This window comes from Xenopus laevis, chromosome 1L (assembly GCF_017654675.1).
Source record: "Xenopus laevis strain J_2021 chromosome 1L, Xenopus_laevis_v10.1, whole genome shotgun sequence".
Taxonomy (NCBI): Eukaryota; Metazoa; Chordata; class Amphibia; order Anura; family Pipidae; genus Xenopus; species Xenopus laevis.
Window position 1 is genome coordinate 159,465,486 of NC_054371.1, and position 24,073 is coordinate 159,489,558.

At 40.1% G+C, this 24,073-nt stretch overlaps 1 protein-coding gene across 2 annotated transcripts; it reads left to right on the top strand.

Annotated features, from left to right (window-relative positions):
- Window positions 1-23,382, top strand: tchp.L (trichoplein, keratin filament binding L homeolog). 2 transcript variants are annotated; one of them, NM_001089051.1, is given in 13 exon segments: window positions 1-30; window positions 2,308-2,498; window positions 2,713-2,923; window positions 3,577-3,633; window positions 4,072-4,140; window positions 4,922-5,095; window positions 6,362-6,474; window positions 7,278-7,344; window positions 8,438-8,610; window positions 10,100-10,181; window positions 11,507-11,692; window positions 19,933-20,076; window positions 22,967-23,382. In NM_001089051.1, coding segments are annotated over 12 exon segments (1,500 nt in total). In that variant the 5' UTR covers window positions 1-30; the 3' UTR covers window positions 23,000-23,382.
- Window positions 23,383-24,073: the final 691 nt, after the last annotated feature.

The window sequence follows — 24,073 nt, forward strand, 5'->3', positions numbered from 1 at the left end:
GTTATAGCTCGCTATTGGAACTCAGGAATGGTGAGTGGGAAGGGGGTCGGAGTATGCGATGTCATTTTGGGGCGCCCGTTTATTATGAATTGTTCTGTTTCTATGTTTTTGCGGGAGGTGGGCCTGAGGTGTAAGGATACTGACGGTCTGATGCAAAACGGTCAAGGGGGAGGTCTCTAGTAGACGTGGTAGTCAAGACAAATTATATATATTTAGTACGCTCATACTTACTCCAAATAAAACTTCCCCATGTGTTAAGGAAATGTTTCCGTGAATAACTTCATGGTTAAAAGATGACATAAATATCAATACAAAAGCCTAGGCACAAAGCGAGATTTGCCCTTTAGACCAGGCACAACACATCATCAATGACAAGGTGTCCTCTATTTATCAAACTTTTCCCCCAAAATATTTCCCCTGTTCTGTTTTGGCAAAGGCATTTAGCCCTGCAGGATGGATCATGTTGATCCCCAATAATGGATGTACAATGATTCCATACAGAATCCAACATAGTATAACTGTCTCTTGCTTTATTTATTTGTGTCAACAGCCCACCAACAGTAGGACCACAATTATGTTGACATTTTGTATAGTGCCAATCTTTTATTTGGAATGTTCCAAGTAAGGGTACCAACAGCTTTCATGTTGAATTTCTGCCTTGAAACCTGTTAGACCAAACGCTGGGACAATGGTGTCTACGGCAGCTGATCAACGCCATAGCGTGAATTAGACGATTTCTTTGTTTCGTGTACAAATTGTAGCCAAATATTGCCTATGGCTGCCATTTTGCATTTAAAACATAGAATCACTTATAGATGTATGCTAATTGGCTTAAAGGTTAAGGAGAAGGAAACCCCCTGGGTGCAAAAACCCTCCCCGCTCCCCTGTGTTGCTTCCCCTCCCTCCTCCCCCTGGCCTACCTGTCCCGCTGGGCAAATGCCCCTAACCTGATACTTACCCTTTTGCGCAGGTCCAGTCTACGGAGTTCACCGACGCCATCTTCTTCCACGCGATCTTCTTCCTGCTTTGACCGGCGCATGCGCAGTATGAGCATTTCGCCGGTTTGGATCTACTGCGTATGCACCAAAAGTCACAAAGTGAAATCGGAAAACTTCATGACTTTTGGCGCATGCGCAGTCGATCCGAACCGGCGAAATGCTCCTACTGCGCATGCGCCAAAACGCCGGTCAAAGCAGGAAGAAGATTGCGTGGAAGAAGATGGCGCCTGTGAACTCCGTGGACTGGACCTGCGCAGAGGGGTAAGTAACAAGTTAGGGGCATTTGACCAGCGGGACAGGTAGGCCAGGGGGAAGGAGGGAGGGGGAGCAACACAGGGGAGGGTTTTTGTGCCCAGGGGGTTTCCTTCTCCTTTAAGGGGAAGTGCACCATGGTCTTATTACTCAGTCACATGTTTACTTGAGGGACTTGATTTTAAATGCACTACAAATTTAAAATGCTAATAGTGTAGAAAGGAAATTATTCACAGGTGTATGTTTGTTGGCTGAGGCTTAAAAGCTCCCAGCTTTCCCTCTAGAGCTCCTGAGCTAAGGGTAAGTGCACAATGGTCTTACTACTCAGTCACACTGGTTGCTGGGGCCTGGGGGACTTGATTTTAAATGCACTACAAACTTATAATGCTCACAAACAGTGTAGGACTCGCGTACAATGAGGGACCTTGAGCTTACATATTTTGGCCAAAGTGTGGTACTAACGCCTAATTTTTTGTAATTATTTTTTAAAGGCAAAACGAGCGCTGGCAAATTTTCTCTTTGGGCAGGTGTGTGTGTGTGTGTCACTAAATAAATATGGATTTGGCAACCCTAGCTAGAGTTAGGATTCTACTAGGTTTAACCAGAGTCAGATCCGAAGCATAGCTGATTCAAAGTAACAAGGGCAGACTGAACCTGAACTTTAGTTAGGCCTTATTACAACTCATGAACTTCTGGGGGAAAAGCGCCAATGCATTATTATTATTATTATCATTTATATAGAGCCATGAGTTTACACGTACAGACAAATTTTTCACCAGAATAGATGCAGCATTACAATTGCGTGTTCTAAGGAGACAATAGTTAGAGCGATCTTACAATTTTAGAAATGAAGGTTCACATACCTTATTGTTTTCTCTTAAAAACAGTAAGCATAACTGCATAGTTTATTTAAATTACGAAACGTAATACCCATATGCAACCTAGCTGCTACAATGCTTTCTAAAAAGTCTTCTAGTAATAAGAGACTTGGACTACTGCATTTTAGAGTCTTGCCAGATTAAAAGCATTTTAATGCATTCTTCTTTTTTTTTCTTAGATGGCTTTACCTACACTCCCATCTAATTGGCACAGCCGTAGCAGGGTTCTTGAGCAGCAGATAGTGCGGCAGAGAGAGCAAGAAGCCAGATTACGTCATCAGTGGGATCAAACCAACCAATATTTTAAACAGTCCAATGTCTGCAGCAGCAAACAAGCACAGTGGAGTTCTCGTCAGTCTTATCAAAAAAGGTAATACAAAATTAAAATACTAAAATAAATCCAGATGTGGTTAAAATGGTGGTTCATTTGTTTGTAATGTGATTACAAAGGGTATCTAGGAGTTCACTACCAGTTTTCTGCATGAATTTGCCTAGTTGCAGTATATGCAGTAGTTCAGGATAGTATGAACTTAAACTTTTAAATAATATTCATTTTCAGTGAATGCTTTGTCATATATTTGCAGTATGAATGCATTTCACCAGGAGAAACAGAAGGAGGAGAAGAAAAAAACTTTAGAGTATCGTCGAGAACAGCTACGGAAACTGTTACAAGAGGAGCGAGATTTGCTAGAAGAAGAGCTGAAGGAGCTTCGTTGTAATAAAGAGCACAATGTTTCCGATATGAGGCAAAGGACAGAGGAGCTTAAGTCTGCAAGAGAAGAGCGACAGAAACAGGTTAATAGCTACCCCGGTTCTTTTATATTATATAGTGAATGAAGTACCTCCTATTGTGAAATATATGGATATTATAAGTCACGAAGGCCGAGTGCTTTTATACAGGTCATGGAACTCCGAGGTGACTTCTAATATCCTCATATTTTTCAACAAGGGGTACTTTATTTATTATAATACACTCGTTTTAGTGAGTCATGTGACAAAAATTACATCACTACTCACCGTTTATAACTGATGACATCACTTCTCACCGTTTATAAGGATATCATTTACAAGATATTCATGGCTTTTGTGTATTATAACATAATACAGAAAGATTTTATTCTCTGAATATTCACTGAAAATATCAAGCCTCTGCGGAGTAAGGCACACAGTAGAAGTGGCACTTAACCTGTCATGTGTAATGTCTGTCCAATTCCTGGGTATTATAAGTTATTAGCCCTCTTGCAAGAGAGCCACACTGGGCATTGAACAAAATGCAAGTCATTAAGGACTAACAGTCAGGTGCTTTATACATGTGAGTCAGTACTGTTTGTCATTGAATAATTTAAGTATTCATTTGTTACGTGATGGTAAGAAGAGTGGACTATTTAAAACTATAGTAGAATGCATGCTAAGTAAGGGACTGATCATTTAATTTCCTTTATTTAAAGCTTGCAGAGGAATTGTTATATGAGCAGTGGAAAAAGAACAATGTGAAGCTGCGAGAAGTAAGTAAAAACAAAGAAAGAATAGGTAACAGTTTCAAACATGATGAGCTGTCGGCACACATAATCTTATGACCCCAGTATGTGACATTTTGCATTCCTTCATCTGTTTTGAATCACTGGCTTTCTAAGGCTGCTGGAATTGTATAATATTATTCAGGCCTATATGAATTTTATATAAATGTTGTAACCTGCTTTTAGTAACTTATTTCTAATAACTATTACTTATTTGTGGTCACCCTTTTTAAATACCGTTTTTATTATAAATTGGCATTTCTTGCACGCAGTGTTAAACAAATAGAAGCTAAACTGTGAAAAGATAGACTTCCCCTTTATATTGTTACAACCTGGGATACATCTTATTGCAGAATAAATAGATACTGTAGAACTCCCTTAGAAGTTATATATGCTTTCACAATTATTGTAATAATATTTACATAGGTTGAATCCAGTCTGTTTAAAAAGCATGTGGTTGATGCTTGGGGAGAGCAGATCACAGCCAGAAACCAGGTAAGATAACCATATGACCTATTCCTCGGTTGAAGACACAGAGTGTATTATTTGTAATAAAAGCAATGCAGCTACAATGCCAGGAATCAGATTAATTCCAATTATATAATCACTACACATATGGCACATGTAAGTCCCTGTTTCCCAAAATTTGTGTTATAATCAGTTTTTTTTCCTGTCAGTATTACTGTAGCACTTATAACAACTAGTGTAACCAATGTAGTCACACCTCATACATATGATCTGTGGTAGTTTAGGTTGTATGATTCTTGCTGGGACAGAGTTTTGCATACAAGCAAGCTATCATTTTAAATATGATTTATCTTTATTTCCCTTAAATAAGTTTCAAAGAAGAACACCGTGAACAGAGCATGCATATTTATTTCTTAATGATTCTGTAAGCTGTAATGGGCAGCAACATATTTGCTCCAATGTAGCTTTAAATGCATTTCTGTTTATAAACAGTAGGGGTGCTGTTATTGTGTATAGACAATATAATGCATTATGACTTAACCGTATCCATTGTTAGTATTTGTCCAGATTCAGATACTCAATGCAGAATTATTCTGCACACAGTATGCTATTTCTCATGATAAACACCACTAGGTATATATAGACTTTAATCGTAAATTAAGAAATACCATTGTAAAAGTTACTAAATATTACAGATGTTCTCTGTATCAGTTTTTTAAAAAAAAAAAAAAAAACAGTTTTTATACTTCTGCACAAAAATCAGTTACATTTTCCTCATGTATAACTGCGTGCCTTATAAACTTTCCAGGAAAAAGAAGAGGAAGACATGGAGAAAAAGAGATTAGAAAATGAATATGAACTTGCCAGAAGGGAAGCTATAGAGAGGATGAAAAGGGATAAAGAAAAACGACAACAGCAGGAGGAGGAGCTTGCCCGAGTTTTGAAATGGCAAATGGAAGAGCTGAAGCTGAAGGATTTAGAGGTGAGGGGATTATGCATGGCATATAGCACTTTAAGTTTCAGTTTCTTTCTGTGATGCAGCTTTGGATTTTCCACATTCCATAGGGTAATGCCTCACAGCCATCCCTATTATTATTCTCCTTCAGAGCCAGGTCAAGTAGTAGTAATGCCCAAGGCAAAACAACTTGGTCCTCCTACTCATCCTTTTTTGTCACTGCTGCCTCAGTTGCTGCAGACATCACTTCCCACACCCACCACCTTGGAAATGTGTCCCTCCAGCTCCTGCTCCTTAAACACATGCCTATTGCACCTACCCCTACTTCAAGCCCTGTTCTCTTTAAGACCAAAGTCACACAAGACCTGACTACTACAGTGTTCTCAGGTAAAATTGCTCCTGTCAAGTGACTCATCCCCATCCAATTTCCTTATTATTCAAAAAAAGATCAAAAATCTGCTTATGGTTGATGTTAGCGATGTCCTTTATGTAGTCAACTGTCCAGAAGAACCTCATTTGCGAGGACTGCTATTTGTAATTAGTAAGTAAGACAATACTTGAGATCCCAATACAAGAGGTTATCTTGGAGCTTTATAAAGATATGGCTTGGCTCAAATGTATATGCTTTACTAATTTTAAGTATTCCTATTACATGATTTGCGAAACACTGACAAAACACTAAAGGGGAACTATCTTGAAAATGAGAATGTTATATAAGTGTCCACATACTGAAGTAAGAAACTTTCTAAATACAATCAATTAAAATGATGCATTGTTTCTGAAATAATCAAGTTTATATTCACTATTCCTCTCTCAGCATCTGTTTCTCTTCATTCTGTCTTCATGCAGTTGGGTATCAGATATTCATTGACAGTTACATTTAATATATCTTATAGGGGAGGGGGTTCCTTTGCTAGCAGATGGATCATTCATCTGACACCCAACTCCTGAATGAAGACAGAATGAGGTGAAACAGATGCAGAGAGAGGAATAGTGAAGATAAACTTGATTATTTCAGAAATGGTATAGAAGTTTTAATTGATTCTATCTAGAAAGTTTCTTATGCTGAAGCTAATTATAAATTTTTCTTTTCGCAACAGTTTCCCTTTAAGGCATTATAAATCACCCCAACGACAATTTTCATAGATTTTTGATTTCTCTATTGTGACAGCATCAGAACCTAGTACAGATGGTTAGTGGTAAATAAGCAGTACCATGCCTATGTAATGTCAGGACATGGAACAAATTGTGCCTAGAAAAGTGGCTTGTTAATGATTTTGTGTTCTCCTACAGGCAAAAAAGCTCAAAAAAGAACAAGAGGATTTATTGAGGCAGCAGTGGGAAATTGAAGAACTTGAGGAGGAAAGGAGGAAAATGGAGCAGTGCAGAAAAAAAACAGAATTAAGGTAAGGATAATTCTCACCTTTTGTTCCAAAGCTTTATACATATATGCATGTTAACATCTCTGAACACAACAACGTGACAATTAAGAAAATACTCGAGGAACACTGGGTGGTGTGCACATATTTCATATACTAACAGAAGTCCAATAATGGCAGGAGATTTAATTTAAACAGAGCATTTGTAAGTAGCCGGAACACTTTTTGCCAAAAAGCTCCTGTAACCACTGACATCTGTAGGAAAGATCAGCATGCACTTGTCAGGTGATGTTGTATCAAAAAGCAGCAGTCTGTGTGTCCAGATAATTGCTAGACATACAATTGTAATACCTATACCCATAAGATTCAGTAGGGGCCATTAAAGGAGATTTGATACCACATGTTTAGACTACTTAAAAACACTGTGTCCTGTGTACCACAGCCATAACACTGCAATTTAATAAAGTGCCAAGTGCAACAAACTTTGCTGTGTTCATTTCATAAAAAAGTGTTTAGAAAAGTTCCAAAATCCCTTCAGGTAAGTTAGACCAAGGGCGATAGGTCAGCCATCCAGTGGTAACTTAACAAACTCCAAAAATAAACATACTTTGATCAAGTTTATGTGTGAGTCCATGATCTCATCAACGTCACACAATATTTGTCATAAAAGGGTAAAAGCATATAATAATGCAGATTTATGTTTATTTAAAAACAATGTGCCCATCCACAACTGATTATACTCAAAGTATATTGGAAAATGTAACCTTATATTTCAGTAGTTTTGCATAGTACAGCAGGAAGTTTTAGATATCTGTCTTCTTTTTTCCTAGTCACTTCCTGAGCCGACAGTATAATGCTCAGATGAAAAGGCGAGCTCAGCAGGTGCAAGAAGAGTTGGTAAGAGATGGGCATGTTCTTAGTTTTTGTAATGGAAATTGGTAATCTATTGTACTGGGAGACAAACTGCTTATTCTGTTCAATTGTTTATAAATGTGAAATTAAGCAGTGCAAATAATATAATGATCTGGGTAGAGGAGAAGGAAAGGCTAAAATTAAGCTTTATCAGAAAGGTCTATATAAATACACCAGTAAGCCCTCAAATGAATGTTGCTCTGAGTCCTCTGTAAAAAAAACACAGAATTTCTTTCCTTCTATTGTGTTTACATGGGCTTCTGTATCAGACTTCCTGTTTTCATCTTAAACCTCCAGGGCTAGGGCTTGAGTATGCTCAGTTTGTCCTCTCTCCCCTCCCTTTTCTCCCTCCTCCTCCCCCCCCTGCTGTAATCTGAGCTCAGAGCTGAGTGAGCAGGGACAGACTCAGGCAGGAAGTGATGTCATATCAAGCTAATATGGCAGCTACTATCCTAAACAAACAGAGAGTGCTTCTAGAACTGTTTACTTGGGTATGGTAAAGCATTCTGCGGCATAAATCTAGTGTTATAGCTTGCACAATTGTGGCTAATCTATTGGCAATAAACTGCTTTGGCAGCTTTCCTTCTACTTTAAAGTAATATATTGGAATCAATTTTAGGACCCCAGTGCTGCAGTTGTAACAACTACCGAACAATGACGCGTGTGGAGTATTAAACTGACTTCCTACTGACTGTCCTTAATTGGCTTCCCATTTTCATATTAGCCTAGTGGAGGGTCGAAGGATCTTATTATGCAGTGCTCATTATGTGTCCTCACACTGGAAGGAAGAGAGACAACAAATATATCCTTCCACTGTGATGCTGCAGATTCAGCCAACAAACCATCAGTACGAAATACTTGTTAATTGCCACTTTAAATAGTTCACAAGTTATTTCTGTACATGTTATTAGAGACATAGAATGGGTTGATATGATTAAATGTATAGGGTTACCCACTGTCAAAACCCTGCTAAGAACCAATATGAGTTCTTATGGGTGCTCGAGTCTTGCTGAGGAACTGTAGGATAATATGTGGATGCATAGTCAGCTAAAATATCTTTTCGGCTGTTACTCCACAGGAGATGGACAAGAAGATCCTATCTGCTCTTATAAGCAAAGAGGATGAAGATCAGCACCTGCAATCAGCCAGAAGGGAACAAGCCATTGCAGATGTTGCTTGGATGAAACATGTCATTGAGGAACAGCTTCATCTTGAGAGACAGCGGGAAGCAGAACTTGACACACTTTTCAGGTGATTCTACTTGTTGTATAGTATAATGACTATAAATATACAGTCAGTATACTATTCACCACTAGGAAGTTATTGACTGTTATTTTTGTGAACCATTTAGCTAATTATATTATTGTTTTCATGCTCTTATCTGGACCTGTTCTGTGGTTCACTTTTAGCTTATTATTCAAAATGTACTTTTTGTTCTGGGCAGTACAGCATCACAAAAAATAGTCACTTAAAGGACAAGGAAAGGCAAAAAAATAAAATCCCATTTTTATTTTCTTTAATGAAAAAGAAATCTATTTCCAATATACTTTAATTAAAAAAATGTGTATCGTTTTTATAAGAAACCTGACTATGCAGTGAAATTCCCCCTTCATTTACTGCCGTGGATAGGAATTGTCAGACGGTCCCTAACTGCTGAGCAGGGAAACAATCATACTTATGAACAGCAGGGGGAGCCCCCACCTTACTTCCCAGCCATGCAGAACTCAAGCAGCTTTGTTTGTTTCCCTGTAGAGCAGTCGGCGACTGTGTAGAGATTTGTATTGGATTTTAGTTATGCTATGCCGGGTTATTCATGAGTGAGTGGGATTATGCGTGAGTCAGTGGGAGTGAACGGGATTATGCATGAGTGAGTGGGATCAAACATCCTTACTGTTAACCTTTTAACAACCAGAGTGGCAGTTATCTAAAGATTTCAAAGAGGCCGTTCACTGATTAAATTTTTATGGGGGGGTTTACATGTCCTGTAAACAATACAAAAACTATAAAATCCACATTACATTACATGACATGACAACACAGGACCCAGTGCAGTCTGTATATTCTGATTATTATTCAGTCTTGCTGTATTGGCTTTTGGCAGATATTATTTGACTTGTGCTGTTTTGATAATTTATGACGATCCCTAAGCAGCCCAGACCACACTGAGCATGTGCAGGGTCAGGGTCAGGCAAAGATGACAAGATGACAGCCTCCTGTAACCAACTTTGAAATCATAAATCATTTGTTTGATTAGGCTTGTGGTGCAGTACGTACATGTTTATGTTTAGTATACAAAATACAGCATTTCTAGCCTTATTCTATTTTAGACGTTACTTCTCCTTTAACTTGACTTTCAAAGTCTGGTCATGATTGTGATCTTGGCGTGAGGCCATTGTTTTGGAACATCCCAGTGTAGTCTTCTAACTTGCTGTTGAAAATTAATTGAATTGGTTTTCCATTGGAAAACAACTAATGCAAGCCATTGTCTACTATTGAGTAGGGTTGTTCATGTATACAATTTTTACCTACAATACCTGGAATTAAATGGCTTATTTGCATTTTGGTAAAATTATACTAATGTTTATAAGATTTGTGGTATATTAGACTATTAGTGTTTCTTTTTTTTTTATCCATCATGAATTTTGCAGTTCTTATATAAATTCTGCAATGTGATGCATTTTAGTAGTGGTGCCCTATGTCTACTGTCCTCGGCTTTTGTAACCTTTGTCTCCCTTTTTAGGGAAGAAGCTAAACAAGTATGGGCAAAAAGAGAAACCGAATGGGAGAGAGAGAGGAATGCACGGAATCGGTTAATGAAAGAGGTAATTGACAGGGACAGATGACATGTTGTGTTTATTGATGGTATGGTGCCATCCCGGTGGCTTCACAGGCTTCTTTATGTAAACCACATGTCTAAATGAAAATGTTATTGCTGATAAATGCTTATCTATACATTGGCTACAGCTGTGTGCGGGTCGTAAATTAAATTCCACATATCTGATTGGATTTCTCAGATTGTAAAGATTGAGTGTCTGCATGACCAACTTTGCTACTTGCTGTGATCATTTCCTCTGCCAAATACTCTTTCAGAACACTCCTTTACAGTTGGTCTGATTGATAGTTGAATTGTTGGACATTTGTATTCAAATCAAACAATCTTAACATACCACAACTTTGATCTGACCATTAAAGTCATATTTTCTAGGACGTGTGCACCACCGAATTCCTGTAAACTGACCGCATTATAAATTTAGATTTAACAAGTCAGATGCATTCGGGGATTATTCATCAAACCAGTAGGAAACATTTCAGAAGCAGTGGTCTGTAAGCACTCTATTGTGATTTCCTGTGGCATGTTAAACCCCCCTAATGTTTGACAAACCCACAAGACTTCAAGTATTATTGCATCTGTGGCAATATATTGCAAAAAGCTCCCAATTATGGGAAGGCTATTTCCCATGCACGCCATTCTAAGCAAATAATTCTAGTTATGTAATGATAAAATGGTACATTTTACTTAATCCTAAAACTACATAAATCCATGTTGGTGGAAAAACAATACTACAGGTTTATTTAATGTTATGCATATATTCTTAGAAGACTTTATATATGGTAAATTACAGAAAAAAAACAGGTCCCAAGCATTCAGGATTATAGATCTTTGGAAAGGGAAGCTTACCTTTAGGGTCGGGGCACACGGGCAGATTCGTGGAGATTAGTCGCCAGGCGACAAATCTCCTCTTCTTCGGGGTGACTAATCTCCCCGATCTGCTTTCCGCCTGCCTTCCGCCAGCTAAAATGAAAATCGCCTGGGGGCATGGAACTCTGAGCGCTTAGTTTTCCGAAGTCGGCCGTAATTGCCTCACAAGAAAACTTCGGGCGACTTCGGAAAACAAAGCGCTGTATCGCCAGAACTTTTTATAAATGTATAGGCCATGGATATGAAGATGTTCTCATTTGGTTAGGTCACTAAACAAGCAGAACTTTGCCAGATTTAGCCACCCAGATGGTGATCCAATTGGGCAAATCTGACAGTGTGGCCCCCATTTCCTGTGATAAATGTATTCTTTGTATACTGTTTGATATCAAGATATATGAATGATAGATATCCACCTCACCACTGATAATTAGCCATGCGTCTTTCCAGGTGTTGGCAGGAAGACAGATGCAGATCCAGGAGCGCATAGAAAGGAACCAGCTTGCTCAGGCTGAATCTGTAATGAATCGTGAGCGGCTCCTCAGACAGCTAGAAGAAGCCAGGCAATTTACAAGCCGAGAGAAGAAGCAAGAGGAGGAACAGAAAACAGCCCGCAGGACAGAACTAGAAGCACAGGTACAGTTAAAATTTGTCTTCTTCCCAAATTTGTTTGTGAATCATATCAGTGATGTTCCCTACACAGAAATGCCCAGGACAGACTTGCAATTGGCCCATAGTGTACCTTACCTTTCTGACACTGTCTTAGCAGCAACTTCCTTTTGAAGACCCTAAAAAGTTAGTAGCAGCTAGATTCCATAGTCGATGCCTTGTTGGGCCCTTTTATGCCATATAAATTTGTGCCAATGGCCACTAGTTATCAGTGGAGAAGGATTCCTGAAACTCAGAATCTCTTTATTCTCAATTATATCCAGTTTATTTTATCCTATTGTAGCCACTTGAATGCATGCGTCAATTTATATGACAATACTCCCGTAGTAGCAAAGTCAGCTTAAAGACAAGAAGATAGAGGGTTTTTCGCAAGTCCATTTGAATTAATTTGCATGTAGTATCTGCCTGTGCAGTCTTGCTGAAAGAAACTGTTTAGAAAGCCAACTTAGCTTGGATTTTGGTGCTGACTGCATGTGAAATGATAGGAAGATTTTGTACTTACCGTTAAATCCTTTTTTCTCATCCTACATTGGGGGACATAGGCACCATGGGGATGAATATCCTGCAGCTGGAGAACGGAGACTAAACTGTTAAGTGACTCCTCCTGCTCTGGGCTTCTCCCCCACCCCTTCAGAATCTACAAACAACTTCTGAAGAAAAAACCTCCAAAATGGAGTGTTAACCTTTGCATCTGCCTTATGCAGAAGTTTTCAACTATATACAGAAACCAGGGAGGGAAGGCCTGTGTCCCCCAATCTAGGATGAGAGAAAAGGATTTAACGGTAAGTACAAAATCTTCCTTTCTCTCACCTAGATTGGGGGACACAGGTACCATGGGGATGTCCCAAAGCAACCCATGAGGGCGGGACCTGCACCTTTATAGGTGTTCAGTTTAAAACTGTCTGTAACACCTTCCTCCCGAAGCTGGCTTCGGCTGACGCTTGTACATGGAGCTTGTAGAAACGTGTGAAGGTATGAAGAGAGGACCAGGTAGCCGCACGGCACACCTGTTCAATCGAAGCGTGGTGTCGAACTGCCCAGGAAGTACTAATTGAGGGTGTTGAATGAGCTCTGACTTTGAAGGGAGGTGCTCTACCCTTCACTGCAGAAGCTCTAATGATGGTAGAGCGTATCCATTTTGCAATTGTCGTCTTTGAGGCTTTGGTTCAGGCTCTTGAACCGTCTGGAATAACAAACAGTGAATCTACCTTCCTCATCTTCTTCGTATCTTCTAGGTAAGCTTCAATTGTACAGACTACATCGAGAGTGTTAATTTTTTTCTCCATTGTACTGCTAGGCTTCAGACAAAGCGAAGGCACCACTATGTCTTGGTTAAGGTGGAATTCAGATACTACCTTTGGTAAGAATTCCGGTGTTGATCTCAGGACCACCTTATCACAGTCGAGGATGGTGAATGGTGGCTTGCATGACAGGGCTGCTAATTTAGAGACTCTGCGAGCTGAAGTAATTGCTATAAGGAAAACTGCCTTTTCTGTGAGAGTTGGTAGCGGAAAGGACTCTATAGGTTCATAAGGATAATCTTGCAGTACCAAATTTAGGTCCCAAGGTGGAACCGGGTCTCTCTAAGGCAGGGGTCAGCAACCTTTACTATCAAAAGAGCCATTTTGCCCCTCTCCCACTAAAGAAAAATACTCTGGAGCCGCAAAACATAAACATAACACAGCTTATAGCAGGGCCACTTTGAAATAAATTAAACACTGAATAGCCCTATTAATTGCTAGTGTTCTCATCTGTTTAATGTGACTTCTGTTTCTGAAGCTCCATGCTGATCGTCTCTCTCTTGTCTTGAGTGTGTGACCGCGGTAAGGACTATGATGAATCATCTTGCTGTGGCTCAGTCTTGCCACTCCTGGGACGTCTATACAGCCCTCGCACCTGCTGGTCGGCTTTTTGAGTGTGCTTACTGCGGTCGCACACTCAAGAAGCCACCAGCAGGTGCGAGGGCGGTAAATACGACCTGACAGGCAAAGCCGCAAGACTGAGCCGCAGCAAGCAGGATGAAGAGCCGCATGAGGCTCTAGAGCCGCAGGTTCCCTACCCCTGCTCTAAGGTGTAACCAGTCTGGTGGCACCTTGTAGGAATGTCTTCAAGTTGTTACGTAAAGCCAGTCTTTATTGGTAGAGTATGGAAAGCGCAGACACCTGCACCCTCAGAGAACTTAGGGCTAGCCCCTTGGTTACCCTGTGGTAAACCTTAGCTGATACCGGTTTACATGCTCTTAACACTGTAAGAATGGCATCTGTTGGCACTCCAGATTTTCGTAGGATTAGGGCCTCTAGCCACGCCGTTAAATCCCAGCGATGTGAATTCGGGTGGACAATTGGTCCTTGTGTTAACAGATCTGCTCTCTGTGGGAGATGCAAGGGCGGTTCTGTCGCCATGTCCACCAGATCTGCAAACCATGCTCTTCTGGGCCAGTATGGGGCGACTAGAATTGTCTGGGTTCCTTCTCTCCTTCTCTTCTTTATTACTCGTGGAAGTAGAGCTAGTGGAGGGAAGATGTAGGCTAGAGTGAATTTCCACTGTAGCACCAGTGCATCTACTGCAATTGCTTGTGGGTCGACGCTTCTTTCCACAAATTTTGTAACCTTGTGGTTGTACCGTGACGCCATTAGGTCCACCTCTGGAAGAGCCCATTTTGCTACTAACATTTGGAAGACTTCTGGATGAAGGCTCCATTCGCCCTGGTCTAAGGATTCCCTGCTTAGATAATCCACCTTCCAATTGTCTACTCCTGGGATGTATACTGCGGATATCGCCGGTACGTTGGCTTCGGCCCATGTTAGAATTCTTTTTGCCTCGGCTAGTGCCGCCTGACTTCGCGTGCCTCCCTGATGGTTTATGTATGCCACTGCAGTCACGTTGTCTGACTGAATGCATACCACTTGGCCTTGGAGCAGTGTTGGCTAATGTTCCAGGGAGTAACAAATTGTTCTGAGTTCCAATAGGTTGATCTGGAGCCGAGTTTCTGTCTGGTTCCAACGACCTTGGACTGTCTGTTGACCGAACACTCCTCCCCATCCTTTGAGACTTGCGTCCGTTGTCACTACCGTCCAGGAGTGATTGGGAAACAGTATTTCTGACCTTGCTCGGTCTGGACATAGCCACCAGTTGAGATCGGTCTTCACTTGTACTGGTATTCGTATAGGTCTGTCTAAGTTCTTTTGATCCTTCCTCTGGTGCCTTAGAATGAGGCACTGGAGTGGTCTTGTGTGGAGTTGGGCATAAGGTATCGTCGGAAATGTTGATACCATCTCTGCTTGTTGTGGTAATGAGAGCGGTTGTTCGTGTTAGCTCTATCCGCCTGTGATCTGGTCCTTTGCCCCTGGCGAAATGGACGAAAAAAAGGGTCGTCGTTTTAGGGAAGGTCACTTGGGCTTGGTCTGAGGAAGTAAGGTGCTTTTTCCTCTTGTTGCTTGTGAAATGATCTTGTCTAATTCAGCTCCGAAGAGCTGTTTTCCTAGAAAGGGCAGGCTTACTAGGAATCTCTTGGAAGTTAAGTCCGCTGACCATGTCTTTAGCCATAAAAAAAACTACATGCCGCGATAGATTGTGCTGAAGCTTTGGTGACTATGGGTCTGAAGGCTGTACCTGTTGCCGTAAAGGTTGCCTTGCAAAAACCTTCCAGCCTCTTGTCAATAGGGTCTTTGAATGCTGCAGTGTCAGCTACTGGAATTGTAGTAGTTTTAGACAACCTGGACTCTGGTGGATCGACTGCGGGAGGAGTCGACCAGAGGTCTATGCAGTCCTGAGGAAAGGGATATGCCTGGGAGAAACACCTAGATACCTGCACCATATGATCAGGGTTCTTCCATTGAGACTTAATAATGTCCTCCAGCTGTTCATAAGCTGGGAAAATGGTGGAAGATTTCTTTTGTCTCTTAAATATGTTCTTTCCTGGCTCAGAAGTAGAAACAGTGTTATCAAAATTGAGTGTTTTTAGCACTGCTTGTATGAGCCCCTCCACCTCTTTTTGAGTCCTTGGTGACTCAGGATTATCCTGTTCTTGGTCAGTGTCTTCCTCAGTTAGGACTTGTCCCTCCGTGTCTGAGGGAAAATCCTGGTCCTCTGAGGGTCCCGGGCTTGGACTAGCGGGACACTTGGGGGCAGAAATCCCGAGGTGGATTTGGGTGTGCTGCGTGCAGAAACTGAGGAGTTAGTCAGAACTGCCTCATCTGCCTTGTCAGCCATGTATAGCTCTTATTGTGTGTGTATGTATGTGTGTATGTGTATATATATATATATATATATATGTATATATGTATGTATATATATATATATATATATATATATATATGTATATGTATATATATATATATATATGTATATATATATATATATATATATATATATATGTATATATATATATATATATATATGTATATATATATATATATGTATGTATATATATATGTATGTATATGTATGTATATATATATGTATGTATATATGTATATATGTATGTATGTATATATGTATGTATGTATATATGTATGTATGTATATATGTATGTATGTATATATGTATATATGTATATATGTATGTATGTATATATGTATATATGTATATATGTATATATATATATATATATATGTATGTATATATATATATATATATATATATATATATATATATATATATATATATATATATATATATATAAAATATCAAAACAGGGGGGTTGTGGGAGCACTCTAAAGGCTTTAAAGTATATATATATAAGTATAATAAATGCTATTGCATATGTACCCAAAACAGGGGTTATTTTGTTACAAAGTTATGATCATAAAATTGATAAGCCACCATACCACGTCAAGGTAAACCCCGAATGGCGGTTCCTAACTTGTTTTATATTTTATGTGCATTTTAGCATTACCTGTAATCAATGTCCGTTGAACGCTGTTTTTTCACTGAGGGCTAAATGAGGGCTAATTTAATGGACATTGATTACAGGTAATGCTAAAATGCACATAAAATATAAAACAAGTTAGGGACCGCCATTTGTAACAAAATAACCCCTGTTTTGGGTACATATGCAATAGCATTTATTATACTTATATATATACTTTAAAGCCTTTAGAGTGCTCCCACAACCCCCCTGTTTTGATATTGTATATTTAGCCAGGAGCTGTGGCATAGCTTCAGTGGTTGTAGCACCCCATACCCCCCCTTTAAACTAGTGGTGATCCTATGCTTTTAAAATTGGGCGTTTGTTTTGGGAATATCTCTCCTTTAAAAGCCTGATTGCTGGCTGGGGAGGATTTAGCCCTTAGTGAAAAAACAGCGTTCAATGGACATTGATTACAGGTAATGCTAAAATGCACATAAAATATAAAACAAGTTAGGGACCGCCATTCGGGGTTTACCTTGACGTGGTATGGTGGCTTATCAATTTTATGATCATAACTTTGTAACAAAATAACCCCTGTTTTGGGTACATATGCAATAGCATTTATTATACTTATATATATACTTTAAAGCCTTTAGAGTGCTCCCACAACCCCCCTGTTTTGATATTGTATATATATATATATTCCATAGTTCAGCACTCCAAATGAATGACCCAGGTGCTACCATCCGATGCTGCATACAAAATCCAAAAAAGTGAGGTGCACACTGGGAACTTTTGTTTAGTTTAAAGGGTTCATTTTATTAAATACAGGTTAAAAATAGGTCAACGTTTCGGTCTGTTCCTGTTCTATCTATCTATCTGGCTGGTCTCAAGGAGAGAGTTAAGAGACAGGGGATGTATAGTGCCCTACTACCAGGTGTGCGCAGATAGCCTGCAAGAGAAAAGGACAGGGGTAAACTAAGTTCCCACTTTTGTCCCACACATATCGTTCGTGTGTAAGGCAAAGAACGTACTGCCGCGTCTGTGCCGAGTCTGTGCCTGTAATAGGATGTTTCGTCAAGAGCAACGCCGCCACTGAGACAGCTTCAGCCAGGGACTGAGGAACCGCAGGAGACTTTGCGCCACTGAACCCGGAAGTAATGGCGACGGGAGGTGTTGGAACGCAACCGGCATTTTCCCCAGGACAGATGCGAAGAGGGCTACACCAGGAGCAGAAACTCCTCTGACTCGCCGCATCTTCCAGGACAGGCAGGGACACCAGTCTGCGCCTGTGAACCAGCCTGTACTTAGGTAAGGTCGGCAGGCAGGGGCACTATACAGGTAGGAATGCCACAATCTCCATAGGAGTCGCCGCATTCCCAATAGCTACAAGGCAGCGCAGACCCAGAGAAGGGAAGGGGGTGGGGAGGGGTTAGTATAATACTTACATCCAGCCGTCACTGCTGCCTATAGACCTTCTCCCTGCATAAACATAAATACACCATATGTAACAATTACCCGGCTGGTGCAGATCTTCATAGAGCCACAGAGAGAGTTGGGAGCAAGCCTGCAGACCTCCGAAGAGCGGGAAGGCTAAGGCAGCAGATATACTTTAGCATTTAGACGACTGGGGGATACTGGAATTTGTAATCCTCTGACCCCAGTGTGGCATGACCATTAACCGTAGTTAAAGCCAATTGCTCCAGCCACAGAGTGTATTTTCCAGAAAGTATAATATCCCAAAACGCTCCGCCCGCTTGGTTCAGGAAAAAGGGTGCAACTTTCCTCGATCAGGTCACCGGTATCCTGATATCTGTAACTTGATTTGTAAAGAAATGAGGAGAGCACTCTGCAAGCAAATAATGCTGTATTTTCCGTGCCTCCTGAGGACACTAAAAAGAAACTGGCTGGAACAGGAAGAGGCAGGGGATGAAGCCCAGAGCAGGAGGAGGAGTCACTTTTAACAGTCTAGTGTCTGTTCTCCAGCTGCAGGATATTCATCCCCATGGTGCCTGTGTCCACCAATCTAGGTGAGAGAAACTTCTATTTCATTCCCCTACTTATACACAGTATGTATGTGTGTGTGTGTGTGTATATATATATATATATATATATATATATATATATATATATATATATATATATATATATATATATATATACCACACACACATACAGTATAGTGCTGTACTGCTCTAGTTATGACCTGGTATTCGGAAGACAGTTCTCTGTTCTTCACCAGAATAATGATACATGAATTTTGCCTCTCCTGAATCCTTCCATAAATGTGCTTGTTGTGCAAGTCATTATAAAAACTGTCAAACACAAAAAATATCCCAAAAAAACTCTATAATAAAGTTAAATAGTTAGCTTTTATTTAGCATAGAAATAAAAAAGTAGGCATACAGACCAACTAGTATTCTGGCGGAATAGTAGTATATACTAGTATATAGGCGGAATACTAGTTGGTCTGCATGCCTACTTTTTTATTTCTATGCTAAATAAAAGCTAACTATTTAAAGGGATACTGCCATGGCAAAAATAATTTTTTTTTCAACATGAATCAGTTAATAGTGCTGCTCCAGCAGAATTCTGCACTGAAATCCATTTCTCAAAAGAGCAAACAGATTTTTTTATATTCAATTTTGAAATCTGACATGGGGCTAGACATTTTGTCAATTTCCCAGCTGCCCCAAGTCATGTGACTTGTGCTCTGATAAACTTCAATCACTCTTTACTGCTGTGTTGCAAGTTGGAGTGATATCACTCCCTCCCCCCCCAGCAGCTAAACAACAAAACAATGGGAAGGTAACCAGATAGCAGCTCCCTAACACAAGATAACAGCTGCCTGGTAGATCTAAGAACAGCACTCAATAGTAAAAACCCATGTCCCACTGAGACACATTCAGTTACATTGAGAAGAAAAAACAACAGCCTGCCAGAAAGCATTTCTCTCCTAAAGTGCAGGCATAAGTCACATGACCAGGGGCAGCTGGGAAATTGACAAAATGTCTAGCCCCATGTCAGATTTCAAAATTGAATATACAAAAATCTGTTTGCTCTTTTGAGAAATGGATTTCAGTGCAGAATTCTGCTGGAGTAGCACTATTAACTGAAAAAAAACAAAACATGTTTTCCGATGACAGGATCTCTTTAACTTTATTATAGAGTTTTTTTGGAATATTTTTTGTGTTTGATATATGTGAACTGGGGGCTATATACCAACAACTATGGCCCTTTAGACAGGCCTCTAGACTGCAGCAGACAGGTGCTTTATATTTTTTGGAATAATAAAAACTGTGCCACGTGGGCTATAAAATGATTCCTTTGTTGACATGAAAATGCCACTTCCTAGATTGCTGAGCAGCTCTTAAAGGGAAAGGAAGCCATTGTACAGCAGGAGGAGGAGGAGAAAGAGTTTAAACTTGCAGAGGATTTGGAGAATGACTTACTGCAACAGGAGGCAGAGATTATGACCCAGCGAGGATACCAGAAGAAGGTACACTGACCTTGTAAATATATCTTACTGCACAATTAAATCTCTCCACTGTCAATATTTCTGTTACATTTGTACTGCATAGAAGTGTTCCAGCAGGATCCCAACTCTAAAGTTGCCCATATACAGGTCGATAGAAGCTGCTGACTTATTCTGCTGACTGATATCTGTCTGTCAAGCTGGTTTGTAAAATCCCACAGAGAACCATATTGCTGTCCTATTGGCCTGCACTGTGAACTGAGTTTTTGGCCTGTGTTTCACTCAGTGTGTCAAAAAATGCACCACCCTGGGGTACTTTTCCTTTCTGTGCTGCGCTGCCATATTGTTCTGATGTCACAGCACAGAGTGAGGGCATAAGCATACCTTCCAACATTTTGGAAATAAAAAGAGGGACAAAAAAGTTGGCACGCGTAGTGCGGCAAATTATTTTGACCACGCCCATTTTTGTGGCCTAATTACCATGTTCCTTTTACAAAATTTGGCAGGTTATGAAAGTTTGAACATATTTTTTTTTTTCAGTTATTACAGTTTTGCTAATGAAGGTGAATTACCCTTTAAACTGTGAGTCTAACATTTCCCAATGGACCTGTTATCTTATATTGTTACAACTACTTATTTGCTTAGCTTGAATTTGTTACAAAAGTATCTTATCTGCTGCTGTGGCTGTTCTGGGCTCTCTGCCAAAAGCCAGTTAAGTTAGAAACATTGTTTATTTTTCTGGTTGTTCAGTGCAGAGAAAAACTGGACTTTTCAGTACAAATGATGGACAGCGGGTTGAGCTGTCAAAAGAGGGACTATCGCTCTAAAAACGGGACAGTTGGGAGGTATGGCATAAGCTGTACACAAACTCTTTGCTTATGTTGTAGTGCACATGCACAGGGGAGGAGACGCTGCATGGGATCATGTATGGGTGCCAAACTGGAAATGCACATGTAGGTGTACAGGGATGTAGACAAGACTGGTAATGGCAGGGATACAGCTGAGTGCTTGCAAATCACCTTCTGATTAGAGAACTCCATACTGAATTCATCTTTTTGTTCTCTCAGCTTGCCTGGAATTCAGTAAATAAGATACAATTTGAGTTACAAAAGTGCTGAGATGAGCACACACAGCTAATGTACATTCCGGGAATTTTACTTTAATAAAAGGAACTAACCCTTCTCCCCCCAGTGCTGTTTTCTGTGTAAATTACTGGTCACCCAGGTGCATGGAAACAGATGTGATGCTACAAATCACGGTGCAGCCAATCCCTCTGCAGCTTTCCATTTGCAAATTGGTGTGGCGGGGTTTGTGATTGGTGAGGGCCAGTGCTACCAATTAAAGCTTGAGGAGGTAGTTCAGGTTTCAGTCTACTTTTAGAGAAGTTGTCAACACCCCTTGCCGTTCCTTCTAACTTTCAGTTCCCATACAGTGACGACAATTGGAAAAGTACAGTTTTACTCTGAAAATGATTCACATTCCAGTGCATGGTTAACCCTTTCATTACTGAAGCCATGCCATTAGACTGCATGAAATTGCTCATCCTTATTTAGTGCTGCAGGAGTGAAGCTTTGTATCCGGTCTAAGACACTCTGACCTCTAACTAGGAACAGGATATCCTGGCAGTGATAGAACCATAAAGTTAAGCATTCGCTGCCACCCTACACTCTTGGAATGTTCTGCCTAAATTTCACAGGAGCAAAGTTGGTAGCTCCTCTCTTTAAGTGCCCGGTCTTTTATTGGCATGAATGTAAACCCACTAACACTAGCATTACAGAGCTGGACGTTCTACAAGATGTCAGGGGCACTCACAAGCTGGTTAGGAAAAGAGAAACTAAATCTAGAGATCAGATAACGACTCATGGGAGAAAGAGGAACTGAATAGGTGACGGTGAGTAAATGGTTTCACATTATCAGCAAAAAAAGTGCTGGTTTTTCTGTCACTTCCCATTTAAGTAATAATGCAGCCGCATGCTTAGTGGCAACGCTGCAAAACGTTTCTGCTTAACCATTTACGTCCCGGAGTTCCTGAAGGCACAAGGCAGAAATGGTTTGTAACAAATACATTTTATGAGATGTTGGGCATCATGAAATGGTAATTTAAATCTAATTGTATGGTGCCATGGAAGCTAATGGTTGATGTAAAATAATACTAAGGAAAGTATTAGTAGTACAGTGGGTAATATGCTGCAACATGGCATGGAGCCAAAAGGCTGATGATATCTGTCTAAAACTGCTACAAAAATGTAGGTCTCCTTGAACAGTACACTCAAGGCGACTCTTCTTCTGGGCGACAATCTCGCTGAACTGCTATAATGAAAAATCGCCAGCGGGATGGCACTCGCAGAGCTTTCTTTTCCGGTCGCCCGAAGTTTCCTTGTGAGGCGACTTCAGAAAACGATACGCTGTGAGTGCCATCCCCCTGGCGATTTTTCATTATAGCAGTTCAGCGAGATTGTTGCCCAGAAGAATGCAGATTTGTCGCTGGGGGGACTAAACCCCCTGAGTCTGCTCCTTTGCCCTTACCCTTATGGCAGAATTATAAATAGCATTCAGATATAATGTTATGATGGATAATAAAAAATAAATAAATAAAAAAAAGTTATTTTCTGATGTCCGTATCTCTTTAACACATTAAACCCTTGTCCAATGGGTTGCTATAATTCTAAATCCAAATAAGTGCAGACCTAGTAATAAATAATAAAAAATGTTTATTGTACCAAATGGGCACTTACTCATAGGTTTGGACGCACATTCAGTGTCAGTAGAAAAGTGAGTTTTAAAAAGTGCTACTAATAGATCACTTATTGGACCAGTGTCATTGTGACTTTCTATTCACACACTGGATTTCCATTGAGAGGGAAAGTCATGTGCCCAGTTTGCCATTCACTTATCGTGTTCCTTTTTTTTGCAGACTTACAGTCGCCCCAGAACTGCTTGGTCTTGAGAAGGACAATGAAAGTGCCGGCTGTTGCCCTCACATAAACTACAATCCCTACGCTGAGGCTGCCAGCTGTCTCCATTTTCATTTATTTATTACTATGGAAATATGCTTGTGTGTCGTAGAGAGAGAGAGAGGATACAGACTATTCATTCCCACCGGGGAGCCTTGTATACATGAACTTATTCTTAGTTTAAACACAACATGTTTCAGACCAACCTGCTCCTTTCTAGCAGATCCAGATAAACCATTATTAGCTTAAACAGAAGTCTATGTCAATCTGAAGATACTGTCTGTTTACTCTACTTATACAGTGTGTGCAATGGGACTCACACTTCAGCCCCGATGTTCTGCTTCTTCAATAAAATATTATTCACATTTGTACCATTTTTTTCTCGTTTTTTTTTGTTTGGGGATGTATGTTATTGTTTAAAAAATCTATAATAGGGTATTTAGACATTGTTAGAAACCCAGCCACCAGCCATCATGTGCTACAGTGTCAGTAGCTCTCCTGTAGGGGTGTCTGTGTAGATATTACAGAAACGTAGAGATTTTTTAGAAACGTATTTATCAAATGTTGAGTTTTCAACTTTCACCACTGATAAATAAGGGTCTAAAAATCCCATATGAATGAATAGAAGGTGGGTGAGTTTTTATTTATTAAGCTCTACACTTTTGATACATTTGCCCTGTTTAAATGATTTTTAGCAGTGCAGTGATCCAAATTACGGAAAGATCTCTTATCTGGAAAACACCAGGTCCCAAGTATTCTGGATAACAGGTCCCATACCTGTATGCAGTTTCTGTGGCTTCTTTAAAGGCTCATTCATTGGGGGATGCCGCTATGTTACACACCCCAGTCACTTCAGTTGCTCACTGTATGCTGCCTGTGCCATGTGCTGACAATTACTGGTTATTTCCCAGGGATCCCTTGGGTATGTGTATGTATGTATGTATGTATGTATGTATATATGTATGTATGTATGTATACACCAATAGTTTCCAAACCAGCATTCCCTTTAGTGAAAAAATGTAATTTTTTATTGTTACATAGTATCTATTTCCGACGTTTCCGTCCCG